The sequence below is a fragment of the Entelurus aequoreus genome, linkage group LG13, assembly GCF_033978785.1.
Source record: "Entelurus aequoreus isolate RoL-2023_Sb linkage group LG13, RoL_Eaeq_v1.1, whole genome shotgun sequence".
NCBI classification, from domain to species: Eukaryota; Metazoa; Chordata; class Actinopteri; order Syngnathiformes; family Syngnathidae; genus Entelurus; species Entelurus aequoreus.
The window spans coordinates 58,613,997-58,637,999 of NC_084743.1; the positions used below are offsets into that span (position 1 = coordinate 58,613,997).

The following is a 24,003-nucleotide window of genomic DNA, read 5'->3' on the forward strand; positions in this document are numbered from 1 at the left end:
ATCTTAATCAGGAAAAATTTCTAATGATGTTCCATAAATTATTTAATTTTTTCAAAAACATTGGAAATAGCTAGTTTTTCTCTTCTTTATTTCGGTTGAATTTTGAATTTTAAAGAGTCGAAATTGAAGATAAACTATGTTTCAAAATTTAATTGTCATTTTTTTCGTGTTTTCTCCTCTTTTAAACTGTTCAATTCAGTGTAAATATCATTAATTATTAACAATAACATAGAGTTAAAGGTAAATTGATCAAATTGGCTATTTCTGGCAATTTGTCAAAATGGTAGCCCTTCGCATTAATCAGTACCCAAGAAGTAGCTCTTGGTTCAAAAAGGAAATAGAGATTGATGTGATAAGAGACTTTTATTAATCCCACAATGGCAAAATTACTTGATGTACATAGAGGGACAATGGATGGATGGATAGATGGACACATGGGGGAATTTTAACTTTTAAAAAAAAATCTAAATGGCAAAGATGAAAGCCTTCTAACAACATTTTTGTGGATAAACCGACCTCACCAGTATGGCTATCATGTAGTCGTCACTTTGTACATCATCTTTTTTGTCAAAAGGGTAACTTTAAAGCTTCAAACGTAAGATTATGACCTATGCATCTCTTATGCATCATGTAAAGGGAACCTTTAAATTTCAAACGTACAATTATGACACATGCATCGCGTTTCCCTTTTGGGATGTGTTATTGGGTTTGCTGCTGCCCAAGTCAAGGAATCCAACTGAGTCTTCTTGTGCCGGTAAGTAGATATATATATACACTACCGTTCAAAAGTTTGGGTTGTGGAATAGCCTTCATTTCTAAGAACAAAAATAGACTGTCGAGTTTCCGATGAAAGTTCTCTTTTTCTGGCCATTTTGAGCGTTTAATTGACCCCACGAATGTGATGCTCCAGAAACTCAAATCTGCTCAAAGGAGGGTCAGTTTTGTAGCTTCTGTAACGAGCTAAACTGTTTTCAGATGTGTGAACATGATTGCACAAGGGTTTTCTAATCATCAATTAGCCTTCTGAGCCAATGAGCAAACACATTGTACCATTAGAACACTGGAGTGATAGTTGCTGGAAATGGGCCTCTATACACCTATGTAGATATTGCACCAAAAACCACCACATTTGCAGCTAGAATAGTCATTTACCACATTAGCAATGTATAAGAGTGTATTTCTTTAAAGTTAAGACTAGTTTAAAGTTATCTTCATTGAAAAGTACAGTGCTTTTCCTTCAAAAATAAGGACATTTCAATGTGACCCCAAACTTTTGAACGGTAGTGTATTTTTTCACTTCCTCCAGGTTTGCAAAGGTTTTTTTGGAGGAATTGTGATTAAATAACATGCTCTCAGCTTTTACAAGATGTAAATCAAGGCTTAATCTCCAAGGAGCACTGTTAGTGTTAGCAGAGGTAGCCTATACAGTACTTTGTATAGGCTATGAAAATAAATCCTCATATCAGCTGACTCAAGCGTAGTTAGAAGACACGTATCAGGACTGCAAGTTCGTAGTGCTAACATGTGAGCACAGTGATAAAACTTAACAGACACTAAGCTAAGATTTGGATGTTTTGACAGATATCCTCATATTGAACTACTTTAGATTTCTTTGAGCATCTTTAATGTACAGAATGTATCAAAGAGTGACTTGCTACCCTAGTGTTCGTGGTGTCTTATAGACAGAATTCTGATCATACTTGGTTACTAGGGCTGCGAATCTTTGGGTGTCCCACGATTGGATTCAAAATCGATTTTTTTTCCGATTCAACGCGATTCTCGATTCAAAAATGATATTTTCCCGATTCAAAAGGATTCTCTATTCATTCAATACATAGATTTCAGCAGGATCTACCCCAGTCTGCTGACATGCAAGCAGAGTAGTAGATCTTTGTAAAAAGCGTTTATAATTGTAAAGGACAATGTTTTATCAACTGATTGCAATAATGTACATTTGTTTTAACTATTAAATGAACCAAAAATATGACTTATTTTATCTTTGTGAAAATATTGGACACAGTGTGTTGTCAAGTTTATGAGATGCGATGCAAGTGTAAGCCACTGTGACACTATTGTTCCAATTTTTATTTATTTATAAATGTCTAATGATAATGTCAATGAGGGATTTTTAATCACTGCTATGTTGAAATTGTGACTAATATTGATACTGTTGTTGATAATCATTTTTGTTTCACTACTTTTGGTTTGTTCTGTGTCGGGTTTGGTTTTGGAATTGGATTGCATTGTTATGGTATTGTTTTGTTGGATTGATTAAAAAAAAAATGGAAAAAAAAAAATAATGAAAAAAAATGAAAAATCAAATTTTTACAAATGAGAATCGATTCAGAATCCCACAACGTGAGAATCACGATTCGAATTTGAATTGATTTTTCCCCACACCCATATTGGTTATAGTCAATATTTATCTGTTTCAGACATGTTTTAACAGTTTACAATAAGGAACGTCACTTGGTCATATTTGCTTAACTCTGAAATGGAGTGGGAAGAAGCAAACCTTCATTAATCCTACTCCTTGCATGTATTTTATTGTTAATTCATTCACACCATAACATTAAGTTCACGTTCTCTGTGAAAGGAAGACACGTGTTGGAAAAAATGTATAAATAGCATAAGGTATAAAAAGAACAAGCGCGTTGAGACTAAATGTAAATTCTTGTCTACAAATCTATGCTTTATAATTATTCCATAAAGTAATAACTTAATATAATATTGTTATTGTTGACTTCAGAAACATTGAGTAAGTTGTGTCTTTATGTTCTTGTATTATGATGCCGTATATGTGCAGTCTTTTGTTCCAAAAGACTGCACATATAACAGTACTGTTATTGCACTGGAGAATAATACAATGTGTTGATCAACTTGACATGCATTTGCATCACTGAACTCTGCTAAGCAATGTGCTCTACATACAACACACAAAGACAAAGATATGTTTCAAAGGGCCAATTTATTTCAGGCCAGAAATAGCTGCAACATAATGGCACTTTAACTTTAACTTTAAGTAGATAGGATCTTTGATCCAAGACACAAATTACATTGAACTAAAATGTTATTTTCTTTGTGCTCGACAAAAGAAAAGTATTGAGAATGTCTCCATGTTAAGAAACTCGACTTTTGACTTCACAATGATGTCTCGTTAGTTGTGATGATTAGCGTGTGTGTGTGTGTGTGTGTGTGTGTGTGTGTGTGTGGCCCTTTAAGATATGACAGCATGTGAGGTGAGTGACATCAGTGAGTGAGTGGGCAAGAGAGGTGAGGGAACGGCGACAGTGAGTGCGTGCAGGTGCTCCAGCTTGGTGGATGGCTGCGTCCAATAAAGTCACAAAGTTGCAACAAACCGCCGGCCTCGTCATTCACCCTCAAGCTGTAAAGACCCACTTCCGGGTAAAGTGACGGTTGTTAGCCCCGAAGTACGTAGGCCCTGGAGGAATGTCTCCTCTGCGCCCATTAACTACGGTTTTATTATTGTCAACTAGCATAAGAAATTAAAGATAGATATTTATTAAGATGACAAAGAAATAAAAGAAATGAAGATATAAAACATAATATAACGGGAAAAAAAAGAGAAATTGAAAAAATAAATGAATATAACAAATAAAAGAAATGCCTTTTATTGTTGTCAACTAGCATAAGAAATGAAAGATAGATATTTATTAAGATGACAAAGAAATAAAAGAAATGAAGACATAAAACATAATATAACGAAAAAAAGAGAAATTGAAAAAATAAATGAATATAAAAAATAAAAGAAATGCCTTTTATTGTTGTCAACTAGCATAAGAAATGAAAGATAAATATTTATTAAGATGACAAAGAAATAAAAGAAATGAAGATAAAAAACATAATATAACGAAAAAAAAGAGAAATTGAAAAAATAAATGAATATAAAAAATAAAATAAATGCCTTTTTTTGTTGTCAACTAGCATAAGAAATGAAAGATAGATATTTATTAAGATGACAAAGAAATAAAAGAAATGAAGACATAAAACATAATATAACGAAAAAAAAAAGAGAAATTGAAAAAATAAATGAATATAAAAAATAAAAGAAATGCCTTTTATTGTTGTCAACTAGCATAAGAAATGAAAGATAGATATTTATTAAGATGACAAAGAAATAAAAGAAATGAAGATATAAAAAATAATAAATAATAAACATAATATAACGGAAAAAAAAGAGATTGAAAAAATAAATGAATATAAAAAATAAAAGAAATGCCTTTTATTGTTGTCAACTAGCATAAGAAATGAAAGATATATATGTATTAAGATGGCAAATAAATAAAAGAAATGAAGAGATAAAACATAATATAACGAAAAAAAAGAGAAATTGAAAAAATAAATGAATATAAAAAATAAAAGAAATGCCTTTTTTTGTTGTCAGCTAGCATAAGAAATGAAAGATAGATATTTATTAAGTTGACAAAGAAATAAAAGAAATGAAGACATAGAACATAATATAACGAAAAAAAAAGAGAAATTGAAAAAATAAATGAATATAAAAAATAAAAGAAATGCCTTTTATTGTTGTCAACTAGCATAAGAAATGAAAGATAGATATTTATTAAGATGACAAAGAAATAAAAGAAATGAAGATATAAAACATAATAAATAATAAACATAATATAACGGAAAAAAAAGAGAAATTGAAAAAATAAATGAATATAAAAAATGTGTGGAAAACAGTATACTGAGTTTTTCACATTTTTTTCTTATTTTTGTTGTAACAATGCACAACAGAGCATGATAATCGTGTCAGAGCCTGATTTAAAGCGTCATGATCGCATCAAAGCATAATAAAGTTCAATAAAGCGTAATAAAACGTATCAAAGCGTGATTTAAAGCGTGATTTAAAGCGTGATTTAAAGCGTGATTTAAAGCGTATCAAAGCGGGATCAAATCGTGAGGAACGGTAACAAAGCGGCAACTAATTCGTATCAGAGCGTATCACAGCGTATCAGCGCGTATCAAAGCATAACATTACTTCGGGGATCGGGATATTCGTGGAAAAATTGACAAAAATGGTGTGAACCAGGCATTAGGAACATTTTTTGTTGTTTAAATGTGCTATATAAATAAAGTGGATTAGATTGAACTGAACAATGTCATTTCTGTTTTAATTCACAGCAGGTTCCTGTCCAACAGTCCAAAGATGATGTCCGTGCTGTGGTATTTTGCATGGCTGCTGGTGTTTTGCACCAAAAACCCAGCTTGGGCTTTTGACATCATCTCCACCAAGTCTGACTATCACGCAGTCGAAGGATCAAACGTCACACTTTCCTGCAAATTCACACATGACGTCGATGACATCTCAAACAGAATTATAATTAGGTGGTATTTCAAGTCTCCAGAAGAAAAGAAGACAGAGATTTTAAAGTATCACGGAGGCCAACTTGATATTGACCCAAACTACAGCAGGGTTCACTTCACCACTCCTGAACCCGGCCATGGAAATGCTTCCATAGAGATTAGTGACCTGCGTATGTCGGACGAGGGGATCTACCAGTGCAGCCTGAAGTGCCAGCTGAAAGTGGGTTCTCGAATCACCAAAACCATGATTCGGTACACGAACCTGAAAGTCACGGAGAAGCCGAGCGCACCGGTTTGTGCCGTGGGAGGCGACGATCCTCTGTGGGGCAATGACGTGACGCCCCAATGCCAATCCTCACAAGGCACCCCTCCGCCCCCCGCTGAATTACAGCTGGAAAGAGATGAGTGAAAGCCAGACGTTGCCTCCTGACGCCAGTGGGGGCGCCATAGGAGGGAAGTTGATTGTAAAAAGGATCTCCGAGGCTTAACTGTGGTAGCTATCGTTGTACGGTGGAAGATCTGGTTGAGACCCAACTCTGCATATGTCGGCAGACTAATTAGGAGCCTTTGTTTACTTACTTACTACTAAAAGACAAGTTGTGTCGTAAGTTCACTACTTTACTTAAGGACAAACTTGCAATAATAAACATATGTTTCATGTACCCTTAAGATTTTTTGTTCAAATAAAGCCAATAATGCATTTTTTTTTTGTGGACCCCTTTATTTAGAAAAGTATTGAAAAGTAGCGAAAAGTAGCGAAAAAGTACCGAAAAGTATTGAAATACATTTTGGTACCGGTGCTGGTACCAAAATATTTGGTATCGGGACAACACTACTCCACACTGTGTCTTGTACAAACCCCTCACCTCCCAGGGGGGTGAACAAGGGGATTGGTTAAATGCAGAGGACACATTTCACACCTATTGTGTGTGTAACAATCATTTGTACTTTAACTTTAAGTAAACAAAAACAGAATGCTGGACGACAGCAAAGACTACAGAGTACAGACACTCAACAGCAGCACATTATTTGTGGATTATATACTCCGCCCTAAGATCGGTAGGTCGTGAGTTCAAAACCCCGGCCGAGTCATACCAAAGACTATAAAAGTGGGACCCATTACCTCCCTACTTGGCACTCAGCAACAAGGGGTTGGAATTGGGTGTTAAATCACCAAAAATTATTCCCGGGTGCGGCCACCGCTGCTGCCCACTGCTCACCTCACCTCCCAGGGGGTGAACAAGGGGATAGGTTAAATGCAGAGGACACATTTCACACCTATTGTGTGTGTAACAATCATTTGTACTTTAACTTTTAAGTGAACAAAAACAGAATGCTGGACGACAGCAAAGACTAGAGTACAGACACTCAACAACAGCACATTATTTGCGGATTATATACTCAGCGGCCTAGTGGTTAGAGTTTCCGCCCTGAGATCGGTAGGTTGTGGGTTCAAACCCCGGCCGAGTCATACCAAAGACTATAAAAGTGGAACCCATTACCTCCCTGCTTGGCACTCAGCAACAAGGGGTTGGAATTGGGGGTTAAATCACCAAAAATTATTCCCGGGTGCGGCCACCACTGCTGCCCACTGCTCCCCTCACCTCCCAGGGGGGTGAAAAAGGGGATGGGTTAAATGCAGAGGACAAATTTCACCACACTGTGTGTGACAACGTTACTTTAACTTTAAGTACACAAAAACAGAATGCTGGACGACAGCAAAGACTACAGAGTACAGACACTCAACAGCAGCACATTATTTGCGGATCATATACTCAGCGGCCTAGCGGTTAGAGTGTCCGCCCTGAGATTGGTAGGTCGGGAGTTCAAAACCCCGGCCGAGTCATACCAAAGACTATAAAAATGGGACGCATTACCTCCCTGCTTGGCACTCAGCATCAAGGGTTGGAATTGGGGGTTAAATCACCAAAAATGATTCCCGGGCGCAGCCATAGCTGCTGCCCACTGCTCCCCTCACCTCCCAGGGGGTGAACAAGGGGATGGGTTAAATGCAGAGGACAAATTTCACCACACTGTGTGTGACAACGTTACTTTAACTTTAAGTAAACAAAAACAGAATGCTGGACGACAGCAAAGACTACAGAGTACAGACACTCAACAGCAGCACATTATTTGTGGATTATATACTCCGCCCTAAGATCGGTAGGTCGTGAGTTCAAAACCCTGGCCGAGTCATACCAAAGACTATAAAAGTGGGACCCATTACATCCCTGCTTGGCACTCAGCAACAAGGGGTTGGAATTGGGGGTTAAATCACCAAAAATTATTCCTGGGTGCGGCCACCGATGCTGCCCACTGCTCCCCTCACCTCCCAGGGGGTGAACAAGGGGATAGGTTAAATGCAGAGGACACATTTCACACCTATTGCGCGTGTAACAATCATTTGTACTTTAACTTTAAGTGAACAAAAACAGAATGCTGGACGACAGCAAAGACTAGAGTACAGACACTCAACAACAGCACATTATTTGCGGATTATATACTCAGCGGCCTAGTGGTTAGTGTCCACCCTGAGATCGGTAAGTCGTGAGTTCAAAACCCCGGCCGAGTCATATCAAAGACTATAAAAATGGGACCCATTACATCCCTGCTTGGCACTCAGCATTTATGGTTGGAATTGGGGGTTAAATCACCAAAAATTATTCCCGGGCGTGGCCACCGCTGCTGCCCACTGCTCCCCTCACCTACCAGGGGGGTGAACAAGGGGATGGGTTAAATGCAGAGACAAATTTCACCACACTGTGACATTGTTACTTTAACTTTTAAGTAAACAAAAACAGAATGCTGGACGACAGCAAATACTACAGAGTACAGACACTCAACAACAGCACATTTGCGGATTATATACTCAGCGACCTAGTGGTTAGAGTGTCCGCCCTGAGATCGGTAGGTCGGGAGTTCAAACCCCGGCCGAGTCATACCAAAGACTATAAAAATGGGACCCATTACATCCCTGCTTGGCACTCAGCATCAAGGGTTGGAATTGGGGGTTAAGTCACCAAAAATGATTCCTGGGCGTGGCACAGCTGCTGCTCACTGCTCCCCTTATCTCCCAGGAGGTGAACAAAGGGATGGGTTGAATGCAGAGGACAAGCTTCACCACACCTAGTGTGTGTGTGACAATCATTGGTACTTTAACTTAACTTAATAAAATAGTAGCAGTATTTTTCAGAAGCAGTATTGCACCGATTTTAAATCAAGAGTACCGCGGTACTTTATGGGCAGCGGTACACCGTACGACCCTAAGGGAGCATACTGACCTGTGGTGGTGTGTTTGCACAATATGGAAATGGAATGCTATTTTGGTATGAAACATGCATGGCTGGGAGGGAAACATTCACCACTATCTGCCCTCAGCAGAGGTCTCTTCTCTCATTTGTTTATTTGTGTTAATTACCCAGCAGTTTTAGCCATTCCCCTCTCATCTGTCTTTTTACCCTGGCTCCTGACCTTGTCACACCGCGGTGAGGGATATCTTGTCTTGGTTTTTTCTGTCTTGTTTTTTTTTTGGACATCTGGAATCTGTCCTTGAGGAGGGGGTACTGTCATGATCCGTGGTCCGGATTATTATTTTGTTCTGTTCGTTTTGGACTCCCTTAGTTCCTGTTTTTGTGCACCCTTGTTTGTTACCATGGTTACTTTTCAAACTAAAACATGATAAAAAAAAAAAAGGCATCGCTCATGTTCCTACGCTCCAATCCGACACCCGTCTGACGTCCCCCGCAGGTGAGACGGTGGTGCCCCGGCCCCAAGGTTATTTGCGGGTTCGCACAGGCGGGTGTGTTGAGTGCGCCTGACTCAGGCGTGCAAACGGGGTAATGTATGCGCCGCCACATGCTTCGCCACAGGAAGTGTCCCGTCGTGTCACGCGGCCCCTGACGACGGTCGTCGCCTCCCGATTCTTGAGGGGCTGTCAAATGTTGCAGAGCGATGGTCACAGATGGAGGCCATCAAACGGGGAGTGCAATCAGGCGAATGAAGGAAGAGACGAGGTGTGCGCAGAATATTGCTGGCTAATATTAGCTAAATGAGTCACAATGAGGACATTTTAAAATGAGTTATTGTTATTTACACATTCCATCTAAAGACCTTCAACATGATATATGGTTTGTTGGAATCGGACAGAAAATGACCGAGTTACATCCGATTGAAGTCGACCGAGTTTGAGGGTCCGTTTTGAGAAAAAACAGCTTAAAGTTTACTGTTCCAGAACAGAATGTTCCAAAACAAAACTCCATAGCAACCAGACCTTAAAAGTCCTTGTAGCAACACCAAAATTGGTACAATTAAAGTCGAATCCCATGTCTAAAGGAAAAATATATATTCAACTCTACACAAAAATGTCAACACTGTTATGTCACAGTTTTTTTGTTCACTGGTCAGTTTGTCAGCTGGTCAGCTGTCCGTAATATTCCTGACCAGCAGCACTAAGAAGATTCGCCGACTGCAGTGAATTTAGCGCACTTGCAACCGCCTGCGTACCCTCTCCACCTTCTAAATCCATTACGGAATGTAAAACAGTCTAACTTATCCACAAAAATAATAATTAAATGTTCGAAAAATCACCTTTTTTCACCAAATATTCCGCTCGAATTACCGTGTTTTTCATCAGGGCGCTGCCATGATACCACAATGCACCGCGCGGGGTAGGGATGATACTCGAAACCGGTTTTCCCGGTTGTTTGATAAGAAAAGAACCGAGTCCTCGGACTCGAATCCCTTTTTGAGAACCGGTACCCGTTATCGAGACCACTATAGTAAAGGAAAAGAGTTGATTCTAAAAGTTTTTAACGATATCCTCCTGTCAACTGATTCTGGTAAATATGTTGTCCTGGTGCTTTTAGATCTGGCTGCTGCGTTCGACGCCACCTTAATCACTCGTCTTGAGAACTGTGTGGGCATTAAGGGCGCCGCCCTCAACTGGTTCCGGTCGTACTTAACCGACAGGAGTTTTTGTGTAAAAATAGACAGTTTTATGTCTTCCACAGCTCCTTTACCACATGGGGTTCCCCAGGGCTCAATCCTTGCCCCAATCTTATTTGCGCTTTACCTTCTCCCCCTTGGTTCTATTTTTAGGAAGTACGATATTGCATTTCATTTTTATGCCGATGATTGCCAGATTTACTTTCCCATGGCACAAAATAACACGGTTCAACGTCTTATTGATTGCCTGCACGACATCAAAGCCTGGCTTTCAGCTAACTTCCTGAGCCTAAATGAAGACAAAACAGAAGTTATGTTGTTCGGTCTAAGTCGCTCTCCCTCCCCCAACGTTGACCTCGGCACTCTGACCCCGTATCTCAGCGACTGTGTCACAAACCTGGGGGTAAAGTTCGACTCAGATTTTAAATTCGAAAAACAAATCAGCAGCGTCGTACAAAAAAGCTTTTATCAATTACGCCAAATAGCGAAAGTGAAACCGCTTCTATCAGGACATGATCTCGAGAAACTAAACCACGCCTTTATCTCGACTCGTCTAGACTACTGTATGTAGGCATTAGCCAGGCCTCCTTCGCCCGCCTGCAGCTCGTGCAGAACTCTGCTGCTCGTCTGCTAACACAGACCCGCAGACGTGAGCACATCACCCCTATATTAGCGTCCCTTCACTGGCTCTCTGTACGTTACAGAATCAATTTTAAACTACTTTTATTTTTAAATGTCTAAACAACCTCGCGCCAACATATCTCTCCGACCTCCTTCAGCCTTACTGCCCCACCCGATCCCTAAGATCAGCCGATCAGCTGCTACTGACGGTCCCGGACACAAGGCTGAAGCTTAGAGGTGACAGAGCTTTCGCTGCTGCTGCTCCCAAGCTCTGGAATGACCTACCTCTGAGTGTTAGACAAGCCTCCTCTCTTCCTGTTTTTAAATCTCTCTTAAAAACATACTTTTATTCCATGGCTTTTAACACTGAGTGATATCCATCCTGCAATGGAGCCCCATAATACACCTGCTGTGAACCTGTTTTTATGTTTTTATATTTTATTTATTTATTTTTTATCGTGTTCTGTTTGTGTTGTGTTATGTTTGCTCGGTTCTCGTATTATTTTTAACCTGCCCATTGTACAGCACTTTGGCTACCCCTGTGGTCAATTTTAAATGTGCTTTATAAATAAAGTTGATTTGATTTGATTTGATTCTTTATTCGAATCCCGTCCCGACCAGAAATGCTCCGTGGGACATCACAAGAATTGACGTCACGTAGCTCAATCATTAGGCGCAGATAGCGAAAGCAGGAAAACAATGGACGGGAAAAAGCGCTCCAAGGTGTAATAAAGTTCAAAACAAAAGCTATAATCCATCGAATAACTTTACTGAGAGATTTGAGCAGGGTAAAACACATGACGAACACTTTTACGACCAACCGGAAACATAGCAACCAGGCTAGCAACGCACCTCCTTTACGGCAGCTGTCGCAACGTTCTTAAAACAACCGCAGCGCATACATATATATACAACATATCTCCCTTTTTTAACTTTTGTTTTTCTTTCCTTGTAAACAAAACAAAATCACACTGTAGATGTGTTGTCTGTCTAATTATAAATAATGCAGACGAGGCGTGTTGGCTGAGTTCTTGACGTTTACTTTCACAGCGTGGCAACATGCAACACTTTTCGGGGCTACCGCGCATGCTCGTAACTCCCGGTGCATGATGGGTAGTGTAGTTGTTATATTCCCTCGCTCATAACATTTTTCCCCCTATAAAGAAATAATGTTAACTCAATAAAGTGTATTTCTTTTTTTAGCTTTAACTTTTCATTTTTTAGCACTGCAACCACATTTTCAAAGAACTTTTCTCTTCATAGAATGTTCTTTCAATAAAGAAATAAAGTGCAAAAATATCAAAGCATCATAACAAACAGTTATGTTCCAATAGCAGCAGAAGTGCACTTTTTGGAGAGCTGTATTATTTTCAGTTTTGTGCCCAAGGGACTGATTTTATTTAACACTATATTATTATTTATACACCTATAGTGATCACAGAGACAGGTTGTTTTTGTGTTACTGTATATATTTGTTTCTCTGAAAAATCCCACTTAATATACTTTGGGTAACAACAGTCAATATTTATTTATTTTATTTTATTTTATTTTTTTAGGTGGGTAACAGTCAATATTTATTTATTTTATATTTTATTTTTTTATTATATAACAATAGTGAGCTTTTGTTAAACCAAATATTGTGTGTTTTTTTCCATATACAACAACCTATCTGGACTCGATAAGAGAATCGATAAGGAATCGGTTCGATAAAAGGATTCGATAATAGGCTCGAACTCGATAATTCCTTATCAAACATCATCCCTAGCGCGGGGTGATTCAACCAATGAGGGTACGCCTCACAGTGACCGGTTAGCAACAAGCCGGATTTGTTTACGTCGGGACAGGTTTAAAAACTCGAATTCTATTGGTTCAGAATGCTGCATCGGGAATTCCATGCTCATTTTTAGAAAGTAGGTAAACTTGGCGTCACAATGATAGCAAATATGGCTAGGGGGATTCCCAAAAACACTTGATTTTCTCAAGGAATTTTAACACAAAGGACTAATTTCTGAAGACATCCCTCGTACAAAACCTTCAAATAAAGGTGATTTAAGATGTTTTCTTGCTATTTCGAGGATTGGGATCGCTAGATTGTGGCTTTATGGACTCATTTTTGTGAAAATCTCAATTTCAACCAAGATACATTTTTTTTCACTTATTAGCCTGTAGCTCAAAATTAGCCTGTGCGTATTCCGACTCATTTTGCCAGCACGGGTCACATATTCTAAGAGCACGGCCACGCTGGCAAAACGTTGGTTTGTGTGGTAACTTAAAAAAATAAATAATAAAATACAAAAACAAAAACAAAGATATCCCTTGTGGATCAATGAATACATTTTCTGACGAGTGACGTCATCCATTGTCTGTTATGAACGTGTTATTATTTATAACCAGCCTTCTCATTTTGTCAACATATCATCAAAATTGTTCCAAACATTTGTCCTGCAAAATTTGTCTATTACATTTTATGCTAACAATTTAACGTGTCATATACATATTATTATCCATAAACAGCCCCCACCACACTTTTTCGAAATTTCACCAAACTTGTCCCAAAAAATTATGCTGCAAACTTGTCTGTTATAGTTTGTATGCTAACAGTTTATAGTTTTATGTTATTAACGTGTCATAGACATGTTATTATCCATAACCAGCCCCCCCATTTTGTCAAAACCCCCTCAAATGTGTCCCCTTCCTTTGTGCTACACAATTATTTTGTCTATTATAAGTTCTGTTTACGTTTTATATTTTGTTATGTTCCATCCATCCATCCATTTTCTACCGCTTGTCCCTTTTGGGGTTGCGGGGGCTGCTGGAGAAGCATCCTCATCTTGTCAACATCTCACTAAACTTCTTCCAAACATTTGTGCTGCAAAAGTGGTTTGCCTATTATAGTTTTTATGCTGACAATGTATAGTTTTATGGTATTAATGTGTTATAAACATGTTATTATCCATAACCAGCACTTTGTTTATACCCCCCCACCCCCAACGTGTCCCCTTCTTTCCCCCTTGTTGTCAAAATTTCACCAAACTTGTTCCAAACGTTTGTGCTGCAAAAGTTGATAGTTTTTATGCTAACAATTTATAATGTTATGTTATTAACGTGTTATAGACATGTTATTATCCATAACCAGCCCCCCATTTTGTCAAAACCCCCTCAAACGTGTCCTTTCCTTTGTGCTACACAATTAATTTGTTTCTTATAAGTTCTGTTTAGGTTTTATAGTTTAAGCCCCCCCACTTTGTCAAAATCTCACCAAACTTGTTCCAAGCATTTGTGCTGCAAAAGTTGTTTGTCTATTATAGTTTTTTATGTTAACAATTTATAGTTATTATGTTATTAACGTGTTATAAACATGTTATTATCCATAACCAGCCCCCCTATTTTGTTTAAATCCCCCCAAATTTGTCCCCTTCTTTTGTGCTACGTTTAAGTTACACAATTATTTTGTCTCTTATAAGTTTTGTTAACGTTTTATAGTTTGTATGTTATTAATGTGTTATTATTCATAAGCAGCCTATTATAGTTTTTTATGTTAACAATTTATAATGTTATGTTAGTAACGTGTTATAAACATGTTATTATCCATAACCAGCCCCCCATTTTGTTTAAATCCCCCCAAACCGGTCTCCTTCTTTTGTGCTACGTTAATGTTACACAATTATTTTGTCTATTATAAGTTTTGTTAACGTTTTATAGTTTGTATGTTATGAAGGTGTTATTATTCATAACCAGCTTCCTCATCTTGTCAAAATCTCACCAAACTTGTTCCAAACATTTGTGCTGCAAAAGTTGTTTGTCTATTATAGTTTTTTTTTGCTAACAATTTATAATTTTATGTTATTAACGTGTTATAAACATGTTATTATCCATAACCAGCCTCCCATTTTGTCAAAACCCCCTCAAACGTGTCCCCTTCTTTTGTGTTACACAATTAATTAGTCTATTATAAGTTCTGTTTACGTTTTAGTTTTTATGTTATGATTGTGTTATTATTCATAACCATCCTCATCTTGTCAAAATCTCACCAAATTTGTGCTGCAAAAGTTGTTTGTCTATTATAGTTTTTATGTTAACAATTTATACTTTTATGTTATTAACGTGTTATAAACATGTTATTATCCATAAAAAGTCCCTGCCACACTTTGTCAAGATTTCACCAAATTTGTCCCAAACGTTTGTGCTGCAAACTTGTCTGTAGTTTTATTTTATTAACATGTTATAGTTTTTATGTTGTTAACACGTTATAGTTTTTATGTTATTAACATGTTATAGTTTTTAAGTTATTAACATGTTATAGTTTTTATGTTATTAACACGTTATAGTTTTTATGTTATTAACATGTTTTAGTTTTTATGTTATTACCATGTTATAGTTTGTATGTTATGAAGGTGTTATTATTCATAAGCAGCCTCCTCATCTTGTCAACATCTCACCAAACTTGTTCCAAACATTTGTGATGCAAAAGTTGTTTGTCTATTATACTTTTTTTATGTTAACAATTTATAGTTATTATGTTATTAACGTGTTATAAACATGTTATTATCCATAACCAGCCCCCCATTTTGTTTAAATCCCCCCAAACTTGTCCCCTTCTTTTGTGCTACCTTTATGTTACACAATTATATTGTCTCCTATAAGTTTTGTTAACGTTTTATAGTTTGTATGTTATTAATGTGTTATTATTCATTCCTCATCTTGTCAAAATATCACCAAACTTGTTCCAAAAGTTTGTGCTGCAAAAGTTGTTTGTCTATTATAGTTTTTATGTTAACAATTTATAGTTATTATGTTATTAACGTGTTATAAACATGTTATTATCCATAACCAGCCCCCCATTTTGTCAAAATGTCACCAAATGTGTCCCCTTCTTTTGTGTTACACAATTAATTTGTTTCTTATAAGTTCTGTTTACGTTTTATAATTCAAGCCCCCCCCCCTCCCCAGTCCCCCCACTTTGTCAAAATTTCCCCAAACTTGTTCGAAATGTGTGTGCTGCAAAATTGTCTGTTATAGTTTTTATGTTATTAATATGTTGTAGTTTGTATGTTATGAAGGTGTTATTATTCATAAGAAGCCTCCTCATCTTGTCAACATCTCACCAAACTTGTTCCAAGCATTTGTGCTGCAAAAGTTGTATGTCTATTATATTTTTTATGTTAACAATTTATAATTTGATGTTATTAACGTGTTATAAACATGTTATTATCCATAAACAGTCCCCGCCACACTTTGTCAAAATTTCACCAAACTTGTCCCAAACGTTTGTGCTGCAAACTTGTCTGTTATAGTTTGTATGCTAACAGTTTATAATGTTATGTTATTAATAGAGATGTCCGATAATATCGGTCTGCCGATATTATCGGCCGATAAATGCGTTAAAATGTAATATCGGAAATTATCGGTATCAGTTTTTTTATTATCAGTATCATTTTTTTATTTTTATTTTTATTTTATTTTATTTATTTATTTATTTTATTAAATCCACATAAAAAACACAAGATACACTTACAATTAGTGCACCAACCCAAAAAACCTCCCTCCCCCATTTACACTCATTCACACAAAAGGGTTGTTTCTTTCTGTTATTAATATTCTGCTTCCTACATTATATATCAATATATATCAATACAGTCTGCAAGGGATACAGTCCGTAAGCACACATGATTGTGCGTGCTGCTGCTCCACTAATAGTACTAACCTTTAACAGTTAATTTTACTCATTTTCATTCATTACTAGTTTCAATGTAACTGTTTGTATATTGTTTTACTTTCTTTTTTATTCAAGAAAATGTTTTTAATTTATTTATCTTATTTTATTTGATTCATTTTTTTAAAAAGTACCTTATCTTCACCATACCTGGTTGTGCAAATTAGGCATAATAATGTGTTAATTCCACGACTGTATATATCGGTTGATATAGATATTGGTTGATATCGGTATCGGTTATTAAAGAGTTGGACAATATCGGCATAACGGATATCGACAAAAAGCCATTATCGGACATCCCTAGTTATTAACGTGTTATAAACATGTTATTATCCATAACCAGCCCCCCATTTTGTCAACCCCCCCCCCCCCCCAAACTTGTCCCCTTCCTTTGTGCTACGTTCCTGTTGCAAAATTATTTTGTCTAACTATGTAAGTTTTATGTTATTAATGCTGCAAAATGTTTTGTCTTATATAGATTTTGATAATGTTTCATAGTTTGTATGTTATTAACATGTTATAAACATGGTGATATTCATAACCAGCCCTCTTCCACCTTGTCAACAACACCCCACACGTGTGTACTATTTGTTTGTGCTGAAATATTTTTAGTCCAACTAATATAGTTTTTATAACCCCCTGTGACTCTGCAACATTGTTTTAATAAAGTAATTTAAAAAAATAAAAGTTTTATAGTGTTTATGTTATTAATGTGTTATTAACGTGTTATAAACTTATTATTCATAACCACCCCCCTGTCCCCCACCATGTTAAAATCTCACCAAACTTGACCCAGACGTTTGTGCTGCAACATTAGTCTATTAGTTTTTCACAGTTTTATGTTACTAACATGTTATAAACATGTTATTATTCATAACAAGCACCCTCACCTTGTCAACAACACCCCAAACTTTACCAAACGTTTGTGCTGCAACATGTTTTGTCTTTTATAGTTTTTAATAATGTTTTATAGTTGTTATGTTACTAACATGTTATAAAAACGGTAATATTCATAACAAGCCCCCTTCCACCTTGTCAACAACACCCCACACGTGTGTACTATTTGTTTGTGCTGAAATATTTTTAGTCCAACCATTATGGTTTTTTATAACCCCCTGTGACTCTGCAACATTATTTTTTAATTAGTTATTTAAAAAAAAAAAAGGTTTTATAGTGTTTATGTTATTAATGTGTTATTAACCTGTTAAAAACATATTATTCATAACCCCCCCCCCCCCCCCCCGCCACCCCCCGTTCCCCACCATGGGCTGCAACATTTTTGTCTATTTGTTTTTAATAATGTTTTATAGTTTTTATGTTACTAACATGTTATAAAAACGGTAATATTCATAACAAGCCCCCTTCCACCTTGTCAACAACACCCCACACGTGTGTACTATTTGTTTGTGCTATGTTTGTGCTGAAATGTTTTTAGTCCAACTATTATAGTTTTTTTCTATTCCCTGTGACTCTGCAACATTATTTTTCAATTTAAGTTATTTTTATTTTTTTTTAATTTTGTATGGTGTTTATGTTATTAATGTGTTATTAACGTGTTATAAACATATTATTCATAACCACCCCCCTGTTCCCCACCATGTTAAAATCTCACCAAACTTGACCCAAACATTTGTGCTGCAACATTAGTCTAGTAGTTTTTAATAATGTGTTATAGTTTTCATGTTATTAACATGTTATAAACATGGTAATATTCATAACAAGCACCCTTTCACTTTGTCAACAACACCCCAAATATGTACTATTTGTGTGTGCTATGTTTGTGCTGAAATATTTTATTTATATATTATAGTTTTTACAACCCTCTGTGACTCTGCAAATTATTTTTTTAATTAAAGTTATTTTTTAAAATGTTTCATAGTGTTTATGTTATTAATGTGTTATTAACGTGTTATGAACATAATATTCATAAACCGTTCCCCACCATGTTAAAATCTCACCAAACTTGACCCAAACATTTGTGCTGCAACATTAGTTTTTAATGTTGTATAGTTTTTATGTTACTAACATGTTATAAACATGGTAATATTCATAACAAGCCCCCTTTCACCTTGTCAACAACACCCCAAACATGTACTATTTATTTGTGTGTGCTATGTTTGTGCTGAAATATTTTATTTATATATTTTAGTTTTTACAACCCTCTGTGACTCTGCAACAATATTTTTTAATTAAAGTAAGTTTTTTAAATGTTTTATAGTGTTTATGTTATTAATGTGTTATTAACATGTTATAAACATGATATTCATAAACCGTTCCCCACCATGTTAAAATCTCACCAAACGTGACCCAAACATTTGTGCTGCAACATTAGTTTTTAATGTTGTATAGTTTTTATGTTACTAACATGTTATAAACATGGTAATATTCATAACAAGCCCCCTTCCACCTTGTCAACAACACCCCAAACATGTACTATTTGTGTGTGCTATGTTTGTGCTGAAATATTTTAGTCCAAATATTATAGTTTTTTATAACCCCCTGTGACTCTGCAACATTTTTTTAAATTCAAGTAATTTAAAAAAATCAAAGTTTTATAGTGTTTGTTATTAATGTGTTATTAACATGTTATAAACATATTCATAACCATCCCCACCATGTTAAAATTTCACCAAACTTGACCCAAACGTTTGTGCTGCAACATGTTTTGTCTTTTATAGTTTTTAATGTTTTATAGTTTTTATGTTACTAAAATGTTATAAAAACGGTAATATTCATAACAAGCCCCCTTCCACCTTATCAACAACACCCCACACGTGTGTACTATTTGTTTGTGCTGAAATATTTTTAGTCCAACCATTATGGTTTTTTATAACCCCCTGTGACTCTGCAACATTATTTTTTAATTAGTTATTTAACAAAAAAAAGGTTTTATAGTGTTTATGTTATTAATGTGTTATTAACCTGTTAAAAACATATTATTCATAACCCCCCCCCGTTCCCCACCATGGGCTGCAACATTTTTGTCTATTTGTTTTAATAATGTTTTATAGTTTTTATGTTACTAACATATTATAAACATGGTAATATTCAAAACAAGCACCCTTCCACCTTGTCAACAACACCCCACACGTGTGTACTATTTGTTTGTGCTGTTTGTGCTGAAATGTTTTTAGTCCAACTATTATAGTTTTTTCTATTCCCTTTGACTCTGCAACATTATTTTTCAATTTAAGTTATTTTTATTTTTGAATTTTTTATGGTGTTTATGTTATTAATGTGTTATTAACGTGTTATAAACATATTATTCATAACCACGCCCCCCCCACCCCCGTTCCCCACCATGTTAAAACCTCACCAAACTTGACCCAGACGTTTGTGCTGCAACATTTTTTGTCAGTTTTTATGTTATTAACATGTTATAAACATGGTATTATTTATAACAAGCACCCTTTCACTTTGTCAACAACACCCCAAACATGTACTATTTGTAAGTCTGAAATATTTTATTTATATATTATAGTTTTTACAACCCTCTGTGACTCTGCAACATTATTTTTTAATTAAAGTTATTGTTTTTAAATGTTTTATAGTGTTTATGTTATTAATGTGTTATTAACGTGTTATAAACATGATATTCATAAACCGTTCCCCACCATGTTAAAATCTCACCAAACTTGACCCAAACATTTGTGCTGCAACATTAGTTTTTGATGTTGTATAGTTTTTATGTTACTAACATGTTATAAACATGGTAATATTCATAACAAGCCCCCTTTCACTTTGTCAACAACACCCCAAACATGTACTATTTGTGTGTGCTATGTTTGTGCTGAAATATTTTATTTATATATTATAGTTTTTACAACCCTCTGTGACTCTGCAACATTATTTTTTAATGAAAGTTATTGTTTTTAAATGTTGTATAGTGTTTATGTTATTAATGTGTTATTAACGTGTTATAAACAGGATATTCATAAACCGTTCCCCACCATGTTAAAATCTCACCAAACTTGACCCAAACATTTGTGCTGCAACATTAGTTTTTGATGTTGTATAGTTTTTATGTTACTAACATGTTATAAACATGGTAATATTCATAACAAGCCCCCTTCCACCTTGTCAACAACACCCCAAACATGTACTATTTATTTGTGTGTGCTATGTTTGTGCTGAAATATTTTATTTATATATTATAGTTTTTACAACCCTCTGTGACTCTGCAACATTATTTTTTAATTAAAGTTATTGTTTTTAAATGTTTTATAGTGTTTATGTTATTAATGTGTTATTAACGTGTTATAAACATATTATTCATAAACCGTTCCCCACCATGTTAAAATCTCACCAAACTTGACCCAAACATTTGTGCTGCAACATTAGTTTTTAATGTTGTATAGTTTTTATGTCGCTAACATGTTATAAACATGGTGATATTCATAACAAGCCCCCTTCCACCTTGTCAACAACACCCCACACGTGTGTACTATTTGTTTGTGCTATGTTTGTGCTGAAATATTTTTAGTCCAACTATTATAGTTTTTTTTATAACCCCCTGTGACTCTGCAACATTTTTTTTATTAAAGTAATTTAAAAAAAATAAAAGTTTTATAGTGTTTATGTTATTAATGTGTTATTAACGTGTTATAAACATATTCATAACCATCCCCACCATGTTAAAATTTCACCAAACTTGACCCAAACGTTTGTGTTGCAACATGTTTTGTCTGTTATAGATTTTAATAATGTTTCATAGTTTTTATGTTACTAACATGTTATAAACATGGTAATATTCATAACAAGCCCCCTTTCACCTTGTCAACAACACCCCAAACATGTACTATTTGTGTGTGCTATGTTTGTGCTGAAATATTTTTAGTCCAACTATTATAGTTTTTTATAACCCCCTGTGACTCTGCAACATTTTTCTTATTAAAGTAATTTAAACAAATAAAAGTTTTGTAGTGTTTATGTTATTAATGTGTTATTAACGTGTTATAAACACATTCATAACCATCCCCACCATGTTAAAATTTCACCAAACTTGACCCAAACGTTTGTGTTGCAACATGTTTTGTCTGTTATAGATTTTAATAATGTTTCATAGTTTTTATGTTACTAACATGTTATAAACATGTTAATATTCATAACAAGCCCCCTTCCACCTTGTCAACAACACCCCACATGTGTGTACTATTTGTTTGTGCTATGTTTGTGCTGAAATATTTTTAGTCCAACTATTATAGTTTTTTATAACCCCGTGGGACTCTGCAACCTTTTTTTTTTAAATTAAAGTAATTTAAAAAAATAAAAGTTTTATAGTGTTTGTTATTAATGTGTTATTAACGTGTTATAAACATATTCATAACCATCCCCACCATGTTAAAATTTCACCAAACTTGACCCAAACGTTTGTGTTGCAACATGTTTTGTCTGTTATAGATTTTAATAATGTTTCATAGTTTTTATGTTACTAACATGTTATAAACATGGTAATATTCATAACAAGCCCCCTTTCACCTTGTCAACAACACCCCAAACATGTACTATTTGTGTGTGCTATGTTTGTGCTGAAATATTTTTAGTCCAACTATTATAGTTTTTTATAACCCCCTGGGACTCTGCAACATTTTTTTAAATTAAAGTAATTTAAAAAAATCAAAGTTTTATAGTGTTTGTTATTAATGTGTTATTAACTTGTTATAAACCTAATATTCATAACCACCACCTACCCTTCATCGTGTCAACATCTCACCAAACGTGTACCAAACGTTTGTGCTGCAACTTTGTTTGTCTTTTATAGTTTTTTTTTACGTTAGTGCGTATTTAACGTGTTATTAACGTGTCATAAACAAGTTATTATTCATAACCGCCCTTCCCACCTTGTCAACATCTCTCCAAACTCGCCCTCTTCAATTTTACTACGTTTGTCCTGGTTTGTGCTACAAAAAAAAAAAAAGTTAGACTATTATAGTCTTTATGTTCCGTGGCTGGTAATGAATAATAACACAATAATAACGTAAAACATATAAAATGTTACCTGCATACAAACTGTAATGGACAAAAACATTGCATCATTTTAGAACAACTTCAAAAACGGCACAAACTTTTGCTATTTTAATATTTGCAAAGATCCGAGGGGCCAAATTGACACAGGTGTAAAGGTAAAGGTAGATCAAATGGGCCCTTGTGAAATGTAGATCGGTATGCCGGCTGCGGTGCGGACAGGAAGAGATTGAAAGCGACACGAGGGGGGAGACAGCGACACAGGTGTCAGGTCAGTGAAGTGGGAACGACTCGCGCTCGTCGGTCACCATCATCGTCATGGCGACACACGGCCCCCCTCCCCTATATGCGGATCCCACGCTTGCGTGAATAAGCACATGTAAGGCTTTTTATAATACATTTATACTGCAAACGTATTCCAAGCCCCTTCCTGCTCCGTCATTGATAAGAATATAGCAAATTTCCCCGAACATTTCCGATGCCGTTCATGGTGCGCATCGTCAAATCAAGCTGGAGATTTTTCAAGTTTGCATTTTTAAATTCGATTAATTATGATTCATTACAGGTTATTACGGTATAGCTCGGTTGGTAGAGTGGACTAGTGGCAGCAACTTGAGGGTTCCGGGTTCGATCCCCCCGCTTCCGCCATCCTAGTCACTGCCGTTGTGTCCTTGGGCAAGACACTTTACCCACCTGCTCCCAGTGGCCACCCACACCGGTTTAAATGTAACTTAGATATTGGGTTTCACTATGTAAAAGTGGTTTGAGTCACTAGAGAAAAGCGCTATATAAATATAATTCACTTGCATGATTTCAATCAAATTTAAAGACCCCAATATTTTTACTGGAATGCATGTCATTTATATGATAACAACTTGGTAACTTCATATATATTTATATTTGTATATGTATAATAAGGATGAGCCATATGGCCCGAAAACTGTATCACGATATCAATGTTTTCAGAGAGATTTAGGCCCACCAAAAAGGGGGGGTTGCGGGGGGATTGTTTCACTTTTGGTCATAAAACAATCACCCACAGCCCCCCCTTTTTTCTCTCTGTTTTGTATCGGTCGATACCGATAATTTTAGCAATTTTTTTTTCTGCCCTAATGAAAATCAGGATCAGGAGAATAATATATGAAATGTAACTTCCTCTGATTATAATCCCCTCAGCTTTCAAGGCATAATGGAAATGTCAACACAAGCGTGGAAAACAAACAATGTAAACAAAATAGTAAAATCCCATTGAACACTTAATAATTAGATATTAAAATGAAAGTACAAAAAATAAGGAATATGCCACTTCATTTTATTTGGCCCTCGAAAGCCTGGAAATAATATGCATCAATAAAGTACTGTAAATTTTTTTACTAAATGTATTCTTTCTTTCTATTTTGGGAGAAAAAAAACTAAATTTACTCCATGTA

At 35.7% G+C, this 24,003-nt stretch overlaps 2 protein-coding genes across 4 annotated transcripts in view; one reads left to right on the plus strand and one right to left on the minus strand.

Annotated features, from left to right (window-relative positions):
• The window catches only part of zgc:172282 (leucine-rich repeat and fibronectin type III domain-containing protein 1-like protein), a 532,113-nt gene that overhangs the window by 20,426 nt on the left and 487,684 nt on the right, over positions 1 to 24,003 (minus strand). The gene's annotated exons all lie outside the window — the stretch shown is intronic.
• On the plus strand, positions 636 to 6,032 carry LOC133663927 (coxsackievirus and adenovirus receptor homolog). Of its 2 annotated transcripts, none has more exons than XM_062068661.1 (2): positions 636 to 754; positions 5,149 to 6,032. In XM_062068661.1, exon 2 carries the CDS (start codon positions 5,174 to 5,176, stop codon positions 5,738 to 5,740), a length of 567 nt encoding a protein of 188 aa, XP_061924645.1. In that variant the 5' UTR covers positions 636 to 754; positions 5,149 to 5,173; the 3' UTR covers positions 5,741 to 6,032. The 2 variants fall into 2 exon arrangements, with proteins under 2 accessions (XP_061924645.1, XP_061924646.1); XM_062068662.1 differs by having other exon boundaries at positions 5,152 to 6,032.

What these genes read in the sequence shown, in the direction of transcription:
- LOC133663927 (XM_062068661.1), top strand. Translation starts at nt 5,174, where the DNA reads ATGATGTCCGTGCTGTGGTATTTTGCATGGCTGCTGGTGTTTTGCACC.